This window comes from Hibiscus syriacus, unplaced genomic scaffold, assembly GCF_006381635.1.
Source record: "Hibiscus syriacus cultivar Baekdansim isolate YM2019G1 unplaced genomic scaffold, ASM638163v2 tig00112523_pilon, whole genome shotgun sequence".
NCBI lineage: Eukaryota > Viridiplantae > Streptophyta > Magnoliopsida > Malvales > Malvaceae > Hibiscus > Hibiscus syriacus.
Genome location: NW_024063355.1, coordinates 1,016,760 through 1,030,487, shown reverse-complemented (window position 1 = coordinate 1,030,487; position 13,728 = coordinate 1,016,760). Strand labels below are relative to the sequence as shown.

General features: G+C 30.6%; 1 protein-coding gene across 3 annotated transcripts; it reads right to left on the bottom strand.

The window, feature by feature from the left end:
- Positions 1 to 8,417: 8,417 nt before the first annotated feature.
- Positions 8,418 to 13,587, bottom strand: LOC120181440 (phosphatidylinositol 3,4,5-trisphosphate 3-phosphatase and protein-tyrosine-phosphatase PTEN2A-like). 3 transcript variants are annotated; one of them, XM_039186562.1, is made up of 13 exons: positions 13,472 to 13,587; positions 12,273 to 12,828; positions 11,973 to 12,074; positions 11,833 to 11,889; positions 10,995 to 11,060; positions 10,589 to 10,765; positions 10,410 to 10,496; positions 10,249 to 10,313; positions 10,105 to 10,181; positions 9,770 to 9,816; positions 9,560 to 9,690; positions 9,096 to 9,165; positions 8,418 to 8,993 (listed from the first exon to the last, which is right to left on the bottom strand). In XM_039186562.1, exons 2-13 carry the CDS (start codon positions 12,822 to 12,824, stop codon positions 8,481 to 8,483), a joined length of 1,944 nt encoding a protein of 647 aa, XP_039042493.1. In that variant the 5' UTR covers positions 12,825 to 12,828; positions 13,472 to 13,587; the 3' UTR covers positions 8,418 to 8,480. The 3 variants fall into 3 exon arrangements, with proteins under 3 accessions (XP_039042493.1, XP_039042495.1, XP_039042494.1); XM_039186564.1 differs by having other exon boundaries at positions 12,273 to 12,825; XM_039186563.1 differs by having other exon boundaries at positions 12,273 to 12,861; positions 13,472 to 13,583.
- Between the last annotated feature and the right edge of the window lie 141 nt (positions 13,588 to 13,728).

Sequence of the window (13,728 nt, the reverse complement as noted above, 5' to 3'; positions counted from 1 at the left end):
TATTTGCAATAAATAATTTCTAAAAAAATTATCAACTAGTGAAAAATGGTTTACACAACATCTTCCGAACACCATAAAATATGTTTTCCAGAAGATTTAATTCATTTTACAGAAAATATTTTTTTGAAAAATATTTTCAGTGAAACAAACGGATCATAATTCTCACATAGTGGAAGTATATTTGGTCGAATGTTAATTGCTTAACTTTATTCTCTTATATTTTTTAAGTTACAATTTCTAAATCCACTTAAGAATATAGCTTTCTCTTACCTTTCTTTATAAGCTCCCTTCCTTTTTTTAAATAAAATTAAGATTAAATTTAAAATTTATCGAAAAAATCTCGCATGTAAATTAAAAATATGCTTAATATGAGTTGGCTTTTGGTGCCTAATTTTTTGTTAAAAAATAGTGTTTAATGCTTTATCTGTTACACTTTTAGGTGCATATCGTTAAAAAATTGTTAAGTGACACGTGTCATATTCAAATTTAAAAAAAATTAAAAATATAAATGTGACAAGTGTCACTTAACAGGTTTTTAACGATATGCACCTAAAAATATAATGAAAAAAATATCAGGCACATGTTTTTAACGAAAAAAAAATTTAGGTACTAGAAATCAAGTTTAAGAACATTTTAAACACTTATTTTTGTATTAAACCTTAAAAATACATTTAAATACATCCATATTCGTATTTTTATATGTTATAACATGATAATAGCAATCGAATTAAGCTCAATCAATATTATATATTAAAATATCAAATATTAAAAATAAAATTATATTAGTTGGATTTGAATATATATTTAGGGACCTAGAAAATAGATTACAGAAAATGAATTCTCTAAAAATAAAGTATATTTCTTGAAAAGAATTTTATGAAAATCATTTTGTAGTGTTTGAATGATATTGTGTAATTAATTTTTCATTTTTTACAAGCTTTTTAAAAATTATTTATAATAAACATAAAATATAATAAATAATATTATTTATTAACAAAACAATAATAATATTTTTTTAAACATTAGAATAATTTATTTAATTTTATTTATGTCAATATTATTAATAATAAAATATTATATATTAGACACTGAAAAATGATAAAAATATTTTAAAAAAACTAATTAAAAAACAAAGAGAGAGTTAATAATTACACTAAGTCTATTTATACCAAAAAAATAAAGTAAAATCGGATCCGATCATGTAGACCTCGAAACTTTAAAAGAGTTATGTCCGGGCACGTGGAAGAAGAAGGGTGCAAATAGGGATGGTAAAAAAATCTGAATCCGGCGGGGAAAATTGAAAATCGAATTAAATAGGGACGGAGAAAAACCGTTTATACTAAACGGAGACGAAAACAGGGAAAACCCGTTTATGTTAAACGAGGACGGGGACGGGGACGGATTTAGTAATCCCCGCCCCGATTACCCGATTATCTGGCCCGATACCCGACCTGATAAATATTAAAAATAATTAATATATATATATATAATATTAATAAATTTAAATTAAATTAAAAATATATATAATATTTATATATTTAATTTAAATATATATACCCGGCCCAATACCCGACCCGATACCCGTTTATGCTAAACGGAGATACCCGTTTCCTCGCGGTTTTTCCCGATTACCCGATGGGGATCCTTATTTAAATCCCCGTGATTTTTTAAACGGGGATGGATAAGAGTTTTTTAAACGGGAACGGGGACCAATACCCGGCTCAAACTCGACCCGTTGTCATCCCTAAGTACAAATATAGGAAACCGCGTCAATAAACTCCCCGTCACTACAGAACAAAAATGACAGTTGTTGCTGTTTGTTTCCGACGAAATTTTGATACCATGCTTCAATCTCAGACTAAGACGTAGAAAAAATTAATTAGTAAAATATAATTATAAATGATTCAGCGGCATTTATATTTTTAAAAAATCATAATTAATACACATATTTTTTAAAGTTCCAAATTATTAATTATAATATTTAATATTTGGATAACTTTTCGTGTTTATAAATTATTATTATTATTATTATTATTTTGATTTATGGGAAGCAATCTGTATCCTTTTTTGACCCCGTCAATGAGATAAGCATCGAGGAAAAACACAGTATTGCCAGCTATAACGCATTTGCTTTTCTCTTTTTAAATGATTTAATTAGATCATAAAAAAGAGTATTTTGAAAGTGTTTTAATTTCGTTTTTTTTCTTTTTGGTTTTGAGTTAATCGAAAAAGACAGCGTCCCTTTGTTTTTCAGTGTTATATGTTTCGGGATTCGTTAAGTGGGGAATGATCCCATGATTCCCGCTATCATGAGCCGTATGCATTCCCTCGTAATATTTCCCTGTTTCTGCATCACTTTTTCTTTCTACTTTTAATAATTCGATTTCATTTAAGCTCAAAATTTATTAAATCAGCAAAACACTCTCTCCGCGTTTTTTTTATTTATTAATATGATAATATATATATAAAGATAATTTTTAATTATTTAATATTAAACGTTAATACATTTAGTATTCATGGTGTTTGATCTGGGGACTCAGTTGCAAATCTAAAAAAGTTTCATCAACTGGACTAATATAAATATTTATCCAACATAATTTATATATTTTTTTATTGGGTTAACTATACTAATAATCCATTTTCCTTTCGGCATGTCTTATTTTGGCTAATATTTTTGAAAAATTACATTTTGATCATTTACATTATCGATTTATTATAGATCACTGGTCGTTAACTCTCGTTAGTATACTTATGTGACATGTTAGTAAAAACGATTTAATTTTAAATTTACCCTTATATTTTAGACAAACACTAATTTAACCCAAAACTTTAAATAAAATATTAATTTAACCCACTAAACTTTAGATAAAGTATTTTATCTATAGTTTACTAGTTTAGGTGTTAAATTAATATTTTATCTAAATTTTAGGGTTAAAATAGTATTCTATCTAAAAGTTAAATTAAAATTTAACCATCCTTAATAGCATGTCACGTTAGTAAACTAACATGAATCAACGATCCAATGTTCAAAAAAAGATAGATCATCGAAAACAAAAGTGACTAAAATGTAACTTTTTAAAATCACTAACCAAATTCAAAATGTCCAAAAATTAAAGGGGCACCAATATCATTTACCCATTTTTACTTGAATTGTATACTAATTTTTTAGGGAACAAGGTGGGCCATGACCTAGGTAATTATTTTATTGTTAAGTCAGTTTAAGGTCTCTCTACACATTAATTTAACTTTTAACACTTTTTATAAGGGTAAATTACACCATTTTCCATTGAACTTTACAATCTCTCATAATTCACTCATTGTACTTTCAATTTTTATAATTTACTCACTGAACTTTCGAATTACTCTTATTTTGACAACTTTAAATTATTTTATTATTATTTTCATATGACTTGACATTTTTACTATAATTTAATATAAAAATAATTTCAAAGGTCGACAATAATCGACGATGGGTGGCTATTATTTTAAGTATTTTTTAAATTTAATAATAATAAAATATTATTTTATTGTTCATTTTAATTTGTTATATTTGATAATATTAAATGCCACATCATACAAAAATAATAATAAAATAATATAGAATGATCAAAACATGAATAATTCGAAAGTTTAGTGAGTAAATTAACAAAATGAAAGTACAATGAGTAAATAAGAGAGGAGTAAAGTTCAGTGTAGAGTGATGTAATTTACCCTTTCTATATATTAATTTATTTTATTTATAAAGTTATATTTTGAAATTTAAATATTACTTAAAAAAAAAGTAAGTTTTTATTCCATTAGTAGTTGGTAGCTCTAACACACTTTTCATATACATCAAATCGAATAAAGGTCAAATATTATGTTGGCTTTTAGTTAAAGCTAAGCTTTTGAATCAGTCCATAAGAGTATAGTTGAGGAAAGAAAATAAGGTCAAAAAGCATTCAAAGCTTAAATGGATATAGTTTCACCACAGTTGTATCTTATCTTATTAATTAACCAATTGCATTGTTTTAAGCATTCTGATTGGTTTATATTTCAAGCTCTAGCATTTAAACCTAATAGCCGACGCGTTTCGTTTGCGGAAACTTTCAAAATCTCACGTATGAGTTTTATTTGTGAAAATTATATGAAATTGTTTTTATAATTCTATTTAAATTTAAATTATATATACGAGCAGTACAACCAAGTGATTTCCGGTAAGTAATAAAGAAATTGTTGTTATTTCTTTAGGTCTCAAGTTCGAGTATCAGAAATATCAAATAATGAGCGTTTAATGTCAAACGGTTAAGAGTTATCGTTAAACAGATATTACATCGTACTCACTTCATATTAATAAAAAAATTATATCATGAGTAAACCTATTTCAATTAATTTTAATCTAATATTAAATATATTTTAATTTTAGTATGATCATATATTATAATATTTGATTTAAATTATAGTATTTTATGAAATATTGTTTGATTGTCGATATATTATTCAAGAATTGATCCATATAAAACCTTATATTTCTTTTTTTCCCCTTATTATATAATATATATTTATAGAAATCACTAGTTTTATTAAAACGAAAAAGTATTTAAAATCACAAAAATCGAAATTTAAATGTATAATTAAGACATTTTATTATAATCATTAACATAAGAAATTAACCACTTGAGATCAACAAGATAAAAGATAAAAACTCAACAAAAAAACACGAAAGAACGATAAGTATAAATAGATCTGACCGTATCAACAAACAAACTATAAAGGAAATCAAGCTACGAAAAGAACACTGACAAACTGCATCTTAGACGCAAGTGGCGTGAGAAAAGTACCCACAAACGTAAATTATGTATCTAAATCCACTTAAAGGGTTTAAAATAGGGAAGATTAACGGGACGACGACTAACGAGACGACAATTAAACTTCACTTTAATTAATCGAAACAAATTAAATCTAACTCTAAAATTGATTTGATAATAAACAATACTCAATCAAACCACAAGAACATGGTTGTATTTGGACAGAAGCTGGTGGCGGGTGGGAGAAAGTAGCTAAAGTTGGTGGGTTTTGAACTAGCCACCGGCTTATGCTTTGTTCTATATGAACACAACTGAAAAGCAACAAAGTTTTGCCCTTCAATGCTAAAACACACAAACTCATGTTTTTTTTTTCCTTTTCTTTCAACTTTCATTGTTTTCATGTGTCATCAATGGTTAAACCATAATCCATAGCCTTCCAATAGTATAGGGTTTGGTCTAAGTGGTGGAGCCCCATGTCCGTGTCCTCTTGCCTGAGGTTAGGTTAAGGGTCATTGTCTTCTGTGAGCTTATCTGCAGGGATGTATTAAAAAAAGTCAGTGGAAGCAATGCTCCCATATAATTTAAAATTATTATATATTTTTTATAAATTTTTTTATAAAAATATTTATTTTTATTCTCTGAAATTTTATAAACGTACATCTTTATAAAAATTTAAATATTTATCCCATCTAATATAAAAAATTATGCATCTGTCGTCGTTTATTTGGTCTAATCAATTTTATTACACTAAAATTTGTTGACATATTTTCACATTTAATCAAGCCATTACCCTTTTTAATAAAAACATTTTTCATAAATAATTTCTTATTTAAAATTTAATGACAAAAAGATATTAGAGGTCTTTGTACTTAAAAAAAACTAATGTGATCCTCATATTACTTTTCTCTAAATGTGATCATTTGACCAATGTTTTTTAATCGTTAATCGTTACGGTACTGACGTGACAGTTCACAGTGTTAACATGACAGTCCATGGTGCTAACATGACAGTCTTTAACAATAGATTAACACGCCGGATGACATGGTAAATTGATTAAATAGATAACATAAACATGACAGATGGATTGCCACATCAGCACTTGTACCGCCGCATCAATATAGTGATCTGGCACGCTAATATTATAATGATCAACGAAGAAAAAAGTTGGTTAAATGATCATATTAAATTTATTTTCTGAATTAAAATATCACATTAAAAGAAAAAATAATAATAACTACATCAAAAAAAATTAAAAGGTAAAACGACTTCCGATGTTTTTTCTATGCCAAATTTAATTGTGTAAATATAAAATAATTCGATATCGAGCAAGTAGGGATGGGCACTCAACCTGAATCCGACCCAATTGGATCGATTTTTTTTAAAAAAAAAATCAGGTTCGGGTCAGATTTTTTAAGTGTGATATTCGGGTCGGGTTAGATTCGGGTTTAGGGTAGAAAATACCCGACCCGACCCCAAAAAATATATATAAGTTTATCTTATATATTTAGGAATAATTACAATAATACCCCTCTATATATACTTTTTTTTCAATTAAGTCACTGTTTTTATTGAATAAATTTTATTATTATTATTTTGGGTCGAGTTTCTAAGTCATATATTCGGATCGAGTCAGGTCGGATGAACCCTTTTTTTGGTCGGGTCGAATCTGGTCTCGGGTAGAGGCTCCCTTGTTTTTAGGTCTGATCGGGTGGACCAAAAACCCGATCTATGTCCATCCCTACGAGCAAGTATGATTAGAGTAAGAGGCGGGATGAGTCAATTTTTTTTTACTGCTTTGATCCTGATCCAAAATTGAAGATTTTTACCCGATTCAGTCCTTTGAATATCTTAACTTTTGATAATGTTCTATTTGCCCTGATTTCATTCCAAATTTTAGAGTAAAGCTTTGTATCGATATAAAAAAAATTTGTATTCAATAAGATAGATATATAATTAAAAATACACAGAAAAAAAAATTTAAGATAATTATCTTTAAATACATATAAGAGATATCATAATAACTATATAGATCGAAACGAATTAAATATTCTTTATCACGAACTCGATCTTATCCTAATTTCAATTATCTTTCTTTATAAAAATTTCATGCTTAATTTAAAAAAAATAATTCTATAAAACAAGACAATGTTAAAATCTAGGGTAAACTCTACTTTGACTATCTGAATTATCAATCTTGATCAGTTTTAGTACTTAAACTTTCAATATTTTCAAAACTATACCTAACGTTTAGTTTTTGTTTTATTTTAATATCCTACCGTTAAAAACTTAACGCATTTAGAACTTAAACTATCAAAATTTTCAAAACTTGAGGTTTTTTAATAAAACTAAACTTTATGTATGATTTTGAAAAAAATTAAAAGTTTAAGTACTAAAACAGACCAAAACTAATAATTTAAGTACTAAACACATATTTTATCCTAGGACTATAAGATTTGAATAATTTGTTTGATGGGAGCTTGCGTTCTGAGGGTGTGAAGTGTGAACAGAGGAAAACTTGCGGTTTGCATTCATTATTTGTGATGGGAGAATGTAGGGTTTATATCCGTATGTTATGATGTGGTTTGCTGGTGGCCATTGGGCATTAATATATTTGTAGTTATTTGTTTACAAAATTTTCTCTGTGCTTTGGATAACGACAAATAACTGTTGCACTTCAATTATTTAATTTGGTTGTCAGTTATTTTTCAAATTTTCTCCTGCAATGATTTGGTTGGACTTAAAATAATAAGATGGGTGGAACGAGGGACCCTAATTGGCTGACAAAGCCCAACTTCTATTGGCCATTACCAATCAATTCGGCCATCAAAGTTGAGCAAAAGCTATAAAGCCAAATTGGGGTTTGTCTTTTTAAACCAAATACACAAACTTCACCAACAAATTCCGCACGATGTAAATGGGGGTGTACTTGTAATTCATTTTTCTTTAGGCCAACTTCCATATATTTAATCTCTCTCCTAAAGGGAATAATTAAAAAAAATTAGAATCCAACATCACAAATAGAGATGGACACAAGATAAGATAGATTGATTTTTAATCGTTTCAACCTCGATTTAAAAATTCAAATCTTTCATTCAACTTTTACTATGAATTCGGTTCTATTGGTGGAACTTAATGATAGAGTTTGGAGGGATCAACTTGAAATTTAAAAAAAATTAGAAGTTTAATTTAATTAATTTAAAAATTTTAAAAATTTCGAAGGGTTTAATTTACATATATATATAAAAAAAGTAGGGTCTAACTACATGTTTTGCAATTTTGATAGGATTAATGAATTTTTTTAAAATATATGGGATGAGATTTAACTAAGAACATTTAAAAATTTAAAGTTTAATCTGAATTTCTAAAATTTTTAAAGAGGTTAAATTAATTTTTTTTAAAAATTTCAAGGATCAAAATTATAATCTTCTAAATTTTACAAAAATATTGATCCAAATCAAAATTCAGATATTTTAATCATTCCCACTCAAAAACAGGTGAACTTTTCACGTCTATGGACAAAACTTGCAAAACGTGACATTGTTGAAGTTACAATAAAAGAATTTTACAGAAGAATCAAAACCAAATTCGTACAAAAAATGACGGTGTTTCGCCATTTTTTTCTTTTTCAAGAAGAATCAGTGGGAGTTTCTCATCTCGATCTTTAGGCAATGCTCTCAACAATGTTTCACCAGTTCACTCGCTTTCATAATCTTCTTCGTCGCCAAAACTGAAGACAGAAGCATCAGCAGCCATGGCTTTGATATCACTTGCGCCCATCAACTCCACACTGGGGAGCTCAAGCCCCGTCGATTGTTTGCCACTTCCATTAATCGCAATGTCCTTGGAACTACTATTCGATAAAAGCTCTTGGTTTTTGACTGATGGTATCGATACTACTACTTGCTCGGATGCAGGCGTCGATAGATTGCTGGAGGTCACAGGTCCGACAGCAGCAGCCCGTCTAGTTGGCTTACTTGTCGAAGCCCCTGATTCCTCTCCGTCGCTGTCTGAGAATATGTCATCGCTTTCTTCAGTACCCGAAGCTTTGCTCTGTTTCGAATTGGCTTCGACGACTCCATCATTGACATTACCCGAGTTACCCTCAGTACCTCTGTTGGCAGAATAGGATTTAGAATTTGCCTTTGGTGCGCCGTCGTAGTCTACCATTACTAGTTCAATCTTGAATCCATGATATGGCACATTCCTCTACAGATCAAAGGAACAAATCACTACGAAACATGATGTCTGAAACGAAGAAGAAACACCTTTCGCATACTCGATGCATTAGCTTCTTTAGAAAATATTTACCTTATAGAAACCATCAAGATCCGAGGCATCGAGTATCGTTCTGTTCTCTATCATTGTTGTATTTAACCAACTGAAAAAGAAGGAACAAATAAAAGGTATCAATCATATCAGCCGTGTGAAACTGTTATATACTACGTTTTAAACAGATTTAATGTCACATTAAATGTTCATGAAGAATCGATATTCATAGAGCCAATCAATCAATTGCATTACTATGGTGTACTCCTACTATTCACTTTTCTTTAATTACTTATGTCCAACTCTCATGTTCGATGCAATACAAGACATGAATACGAGAGTATGATACCCACATACGACTCCAAGTAACAGACTCATATCGGACACTCATCAAAGTCCAAGTAACAAGCAAAGAAGTTAATCCATTAAGATCAAAAACTACTACAATGAAAGTGAGTTCACTTTCATTTTAATTAAGAACCAGTGAAAAGATAAATGTTGCAGACCAGTAGAAATCGCCTTGTCGGTCATGCAAATGGATTTTGAAGTCACCCACTACTTCTGAAAGACCAGGCTCCCTGGGAAGAGCAAAAATTACTATCCCTTTCTTAGGTGCCTTAATCCAGAAATCCTCTGGCTGCAATTGCGAGTGTATTAGCAGAGTATAACAGATATCACTAAAACAAGATCCTAACAAATTAAGAGATCTTTTTCACCATTAAATTCTTTGTTTTCGGATGATTGCTTGTAGAGAAGAGAGTTCCTGAGATGAGAAAATTTCAGCTGTTACCAATTTGCAAATAATGCACTTCAAAGGAAACTGCAAGACATGCAAAACAATGATTTATCTTTTATTTAAATTCCATGAAAACAGCACATGCTGGCATTGTCATGGGGCCAAGATGTATCACGTGCTGCTTCAGGATAGGTGCGATATGATGGAATGGGCAAAAGTGAACCTAAGGTTCTTGAGAAAACTGAAAGGGGTGGAATCTTGATTAAAATTGCTTAACGATCCTATAGCATGGACTACATGAAAATGAAAGCATACCACTGTGATCAGAGATGGTAATGGAAGGCCTAATCCAGAAAGGACACTTGTGAAGCCGAAAGCCCCTAATCATGCACCTATAAAACGATAACTTCAGTACATTATTAACGGTAAATGGAACACAATTTTAAACAAATAACATACCTACGTTCAGGCTGGTTTTCTCCATGGAAGTGTGTTAGGATCTGTCCGAAGTATTTGACATATCTCTAAGAAAAACAGGAAAAAAGATAATCCATGAGAAAGGATGTCAAGAATTTATCTGCATAAATTATCATAATTTTCCATAGAATGTAATGACTGACAATCTGACTTGGGAGAACCAGAGCTTTCCCATCTACGCATCTTTTTTGGTTGAAATAATCAATCGCCTCTTCAGCTGTGGGAAAGAACTGAAGAAAGAAAAGTGATAATACAATCACAAAATGAATCGAAATGGAGCTAAAATACCCATAGACACAGTGACAAGCTAATTAAATTCCACCTTAAGGAATAAAAGAAGACTGCAAATCATTAATCCTGTCCTTCCCATTCCAGCTTTACAATGAACAACCACCACATTTTCAATGTCTTCTTTCAACCATGAGTAAGCACTTTGACAAAAGGATTTGATGAGATGAAGTGGGGGGCAATTGTGGTCATTGAATGGGAAACTTGCAACCTGTAAACAAGTTCGATGTTAGATCTTAGGGCAGCAGGAAAAATAGCATTATAAAAATCCCAATGTAGTTCCCAAAATTGCACAAGATATACCAAGCGGCATAGTTACAGACCCAAACAGCATTAAAAACATGCATATACTTGGGCCTAAAGTTGATATCTCACAAGTCGAAGCACAAACCACCGTAACACAATACGGATTTAGTGGGTAAATAGAGATGAGAATAAACCTTCCCCTGGAATAGTGATGCATCGTACAACCTCTCAGAACAAAGATTGTACACTTTGTATCTCCCCTGTACAAAGAAAATGTTGACATAAGATTAGTGATGAAACAAGGACTTCAAAAAGCTTCAGAAATCTAAGACAGTCTTACCTACTCACAGACATCATACATGCATATTTAACCCAAAAACATAGAGCAGCTAAAAGTCTAAAATGTGCTATTTCCAACTAGTAACAGAAGTTACAAAACTAAACTTAAAACTTTTTAATATGCAGAAAAAGAAATATAAAGGAAGGAAAGAGAATGATATTACTATTGAATTGCTTTTCACTAACCCTAAAATTTTGTAGCCAATGTACTTAGTCTTGCAACTGTTCCTCAACTATACTTAATCTTCAATTATGATACTATACGAGTAATGACACAACAGCACATTCTTCCATCATATTATAGACAAAACTTGAACAACTATAAATCTCCTCCATATCCATGTGAATTCTGTAAACATTTAACTGTATGATGATGTTACTTGAAACATAGAAAATATTTCCAAATAGTTCCATATTGTTTTTACTGTAATTATTTACATCTCGAAATTTATTCCCTTTCTCATCTAGTCACCCATATTATTAGTTGATGTTGAACCCCTACTTTTTTTGCATTGTTGTTTAGGGATTAACATGCAAGATTTTACAATTTGCAGATTCAATATTAAGATTCTAAAAATTCAACTTCAAAATATTTCCTTATTTAATTGAGGGAGCACCTCTGACCTCCCCCATGTTCAAGACCTATCCAATAAACAGATAAAAGAGTCCGTTATCATGCAAGCAACATCATACCTTATGATGAGTTTCAAAAAACTTGATCACTTCCTCCATTTTATTTCGGTAAAATCCCTGCATCAAATATTAAGTCCAAAAAACCACGAATTGAACTTGTGTACTAAATTTCAAGTGCAACCCACAAGAATTTTTTCTACCTCAATGAATCCAAGAAGTCCCGAGCTTAGATCACCAGCAGGAAATCCCATAGCAATTATATTCTCAGTGATATAAGTCATATCCAAATCAAATTCTCCCTCCTGTAGATGATGCATTAAAAATCTTTTCAGCATGTAATTCATTATAATATGGTGTCATATTAGATATATACATCTAAACGATAAGGAGTTTCTGATCACAGTTAGATGAATTTCATATTAATATCTAAAACCAAGATAACAGTGATGGATGTCGGAAATTTTGATAAAAATGCACCATCAACAACACAGTTAGGATACCTGGTATCTTCTTTTGTTTTGGGAAACCATATGGCGTGTTTTGACCTGCACAGCCTTCACTGCATTCAAAGATGACTCAACTATACCCTTTTTAAATGATTCAAGAACAGCTTGTGTTCCTGTAGAGGTTGGTTCTGCACGGTTATCAGGTGGTAGAGTCATCGATTGCAACTGCAATCCAAGGCCACCAGTGAGTCGTGCAAAAGCTGAGGTCCCTGCATTTCCAGCTTGAGATGCCTGAGGCGGTGCTATAGGCTGTGGTAATTTAAAATGTCTTGCCCAAGAAGATATGCCAGTGGAGGGTAAATCAGATGGTGTGAGGTCTGTTGAGGAAATGGTTTTCACAGAATCAGTAGATGCATTGTCACCAGCCTTTGGAGGTTCAAGAACATAAGCTTTGGCAGGAGGTTCCACACTGTTGACCATTGAATGACTTTTCATATCATTAGTATTTGCTGGCCGTTTAACATCAGTGCCGTCTTCAGCAGAGGTTTCAACATCAGAAGCTTTAGTTTGAGGTTGAGAGGAGGAATCAGCAGATTCTGAGTCCATTCTACTATTCAAATGCAATCAAAGTTACACCAGTAATCTGCAAAGGACAGAACACTAAAACTCTGAGTACAAAACGCATTATCAAATCATCAATGAGTTGTAATGCCGATTCAAGGAATCAATCCAAAACTAAAGCAAGAAAAAGGTATGCATTTTGCTTACTGAACAAAACATATTCTTCACACTCAAAACGTTGTCTTACTTTTTTTTTTATCCAAATAGACATTTTGCTTTCAGAAGCAAAATTTAATGGAGCCAAAGAAGTTTGAAAACATCTGAAACAAATTTCGAGCAATGAAACCATCAAAATACCTCATTTCGGAACAGTTATCGTTGACAATTACTATTAAAGATAACTGTTCCAAAATGCAATTGTTTTCGTTATATGTATAAATTTGTTGAACCGCTACTTTTGGATTGCTATTGGGAAACCAGCATTTCAAATTCAAATCAATTGTTTTCTTTTTAAGTATAAAACTAAGCACCAGAACATCCTAATTCGACAATGTGCAATTTGTAAAATAATAGATCTGGATACAAAGCTTGAATAACTTTAAATAAACAAAATCCAAAAATGTTCACGAATTTCGCATTAACAAATGCAATTAAGATTAGCGGCATTTCGATTTTGAAAAAGAAAACTTTACCAGAATTCGGATCCTTAGCTGGAATACACGCTGCAATTGTTGAAGATGAACAAGATCTTCAACTGTTTGTTGGATTTTATTTGCTTGCTTCGGAACTCGTGTACGCGGTTGATAATAATAATAATAATAATAATAATAATAATAATAATACGAATAAGCAAAACAATGGACCTAGCGGGTAAGAAATTATCCGCTAATTTAGCAAAAGTGTAAAGTATGTTGAGGTGATTGTACTTTGAAATAAGATTTTTCGTAAA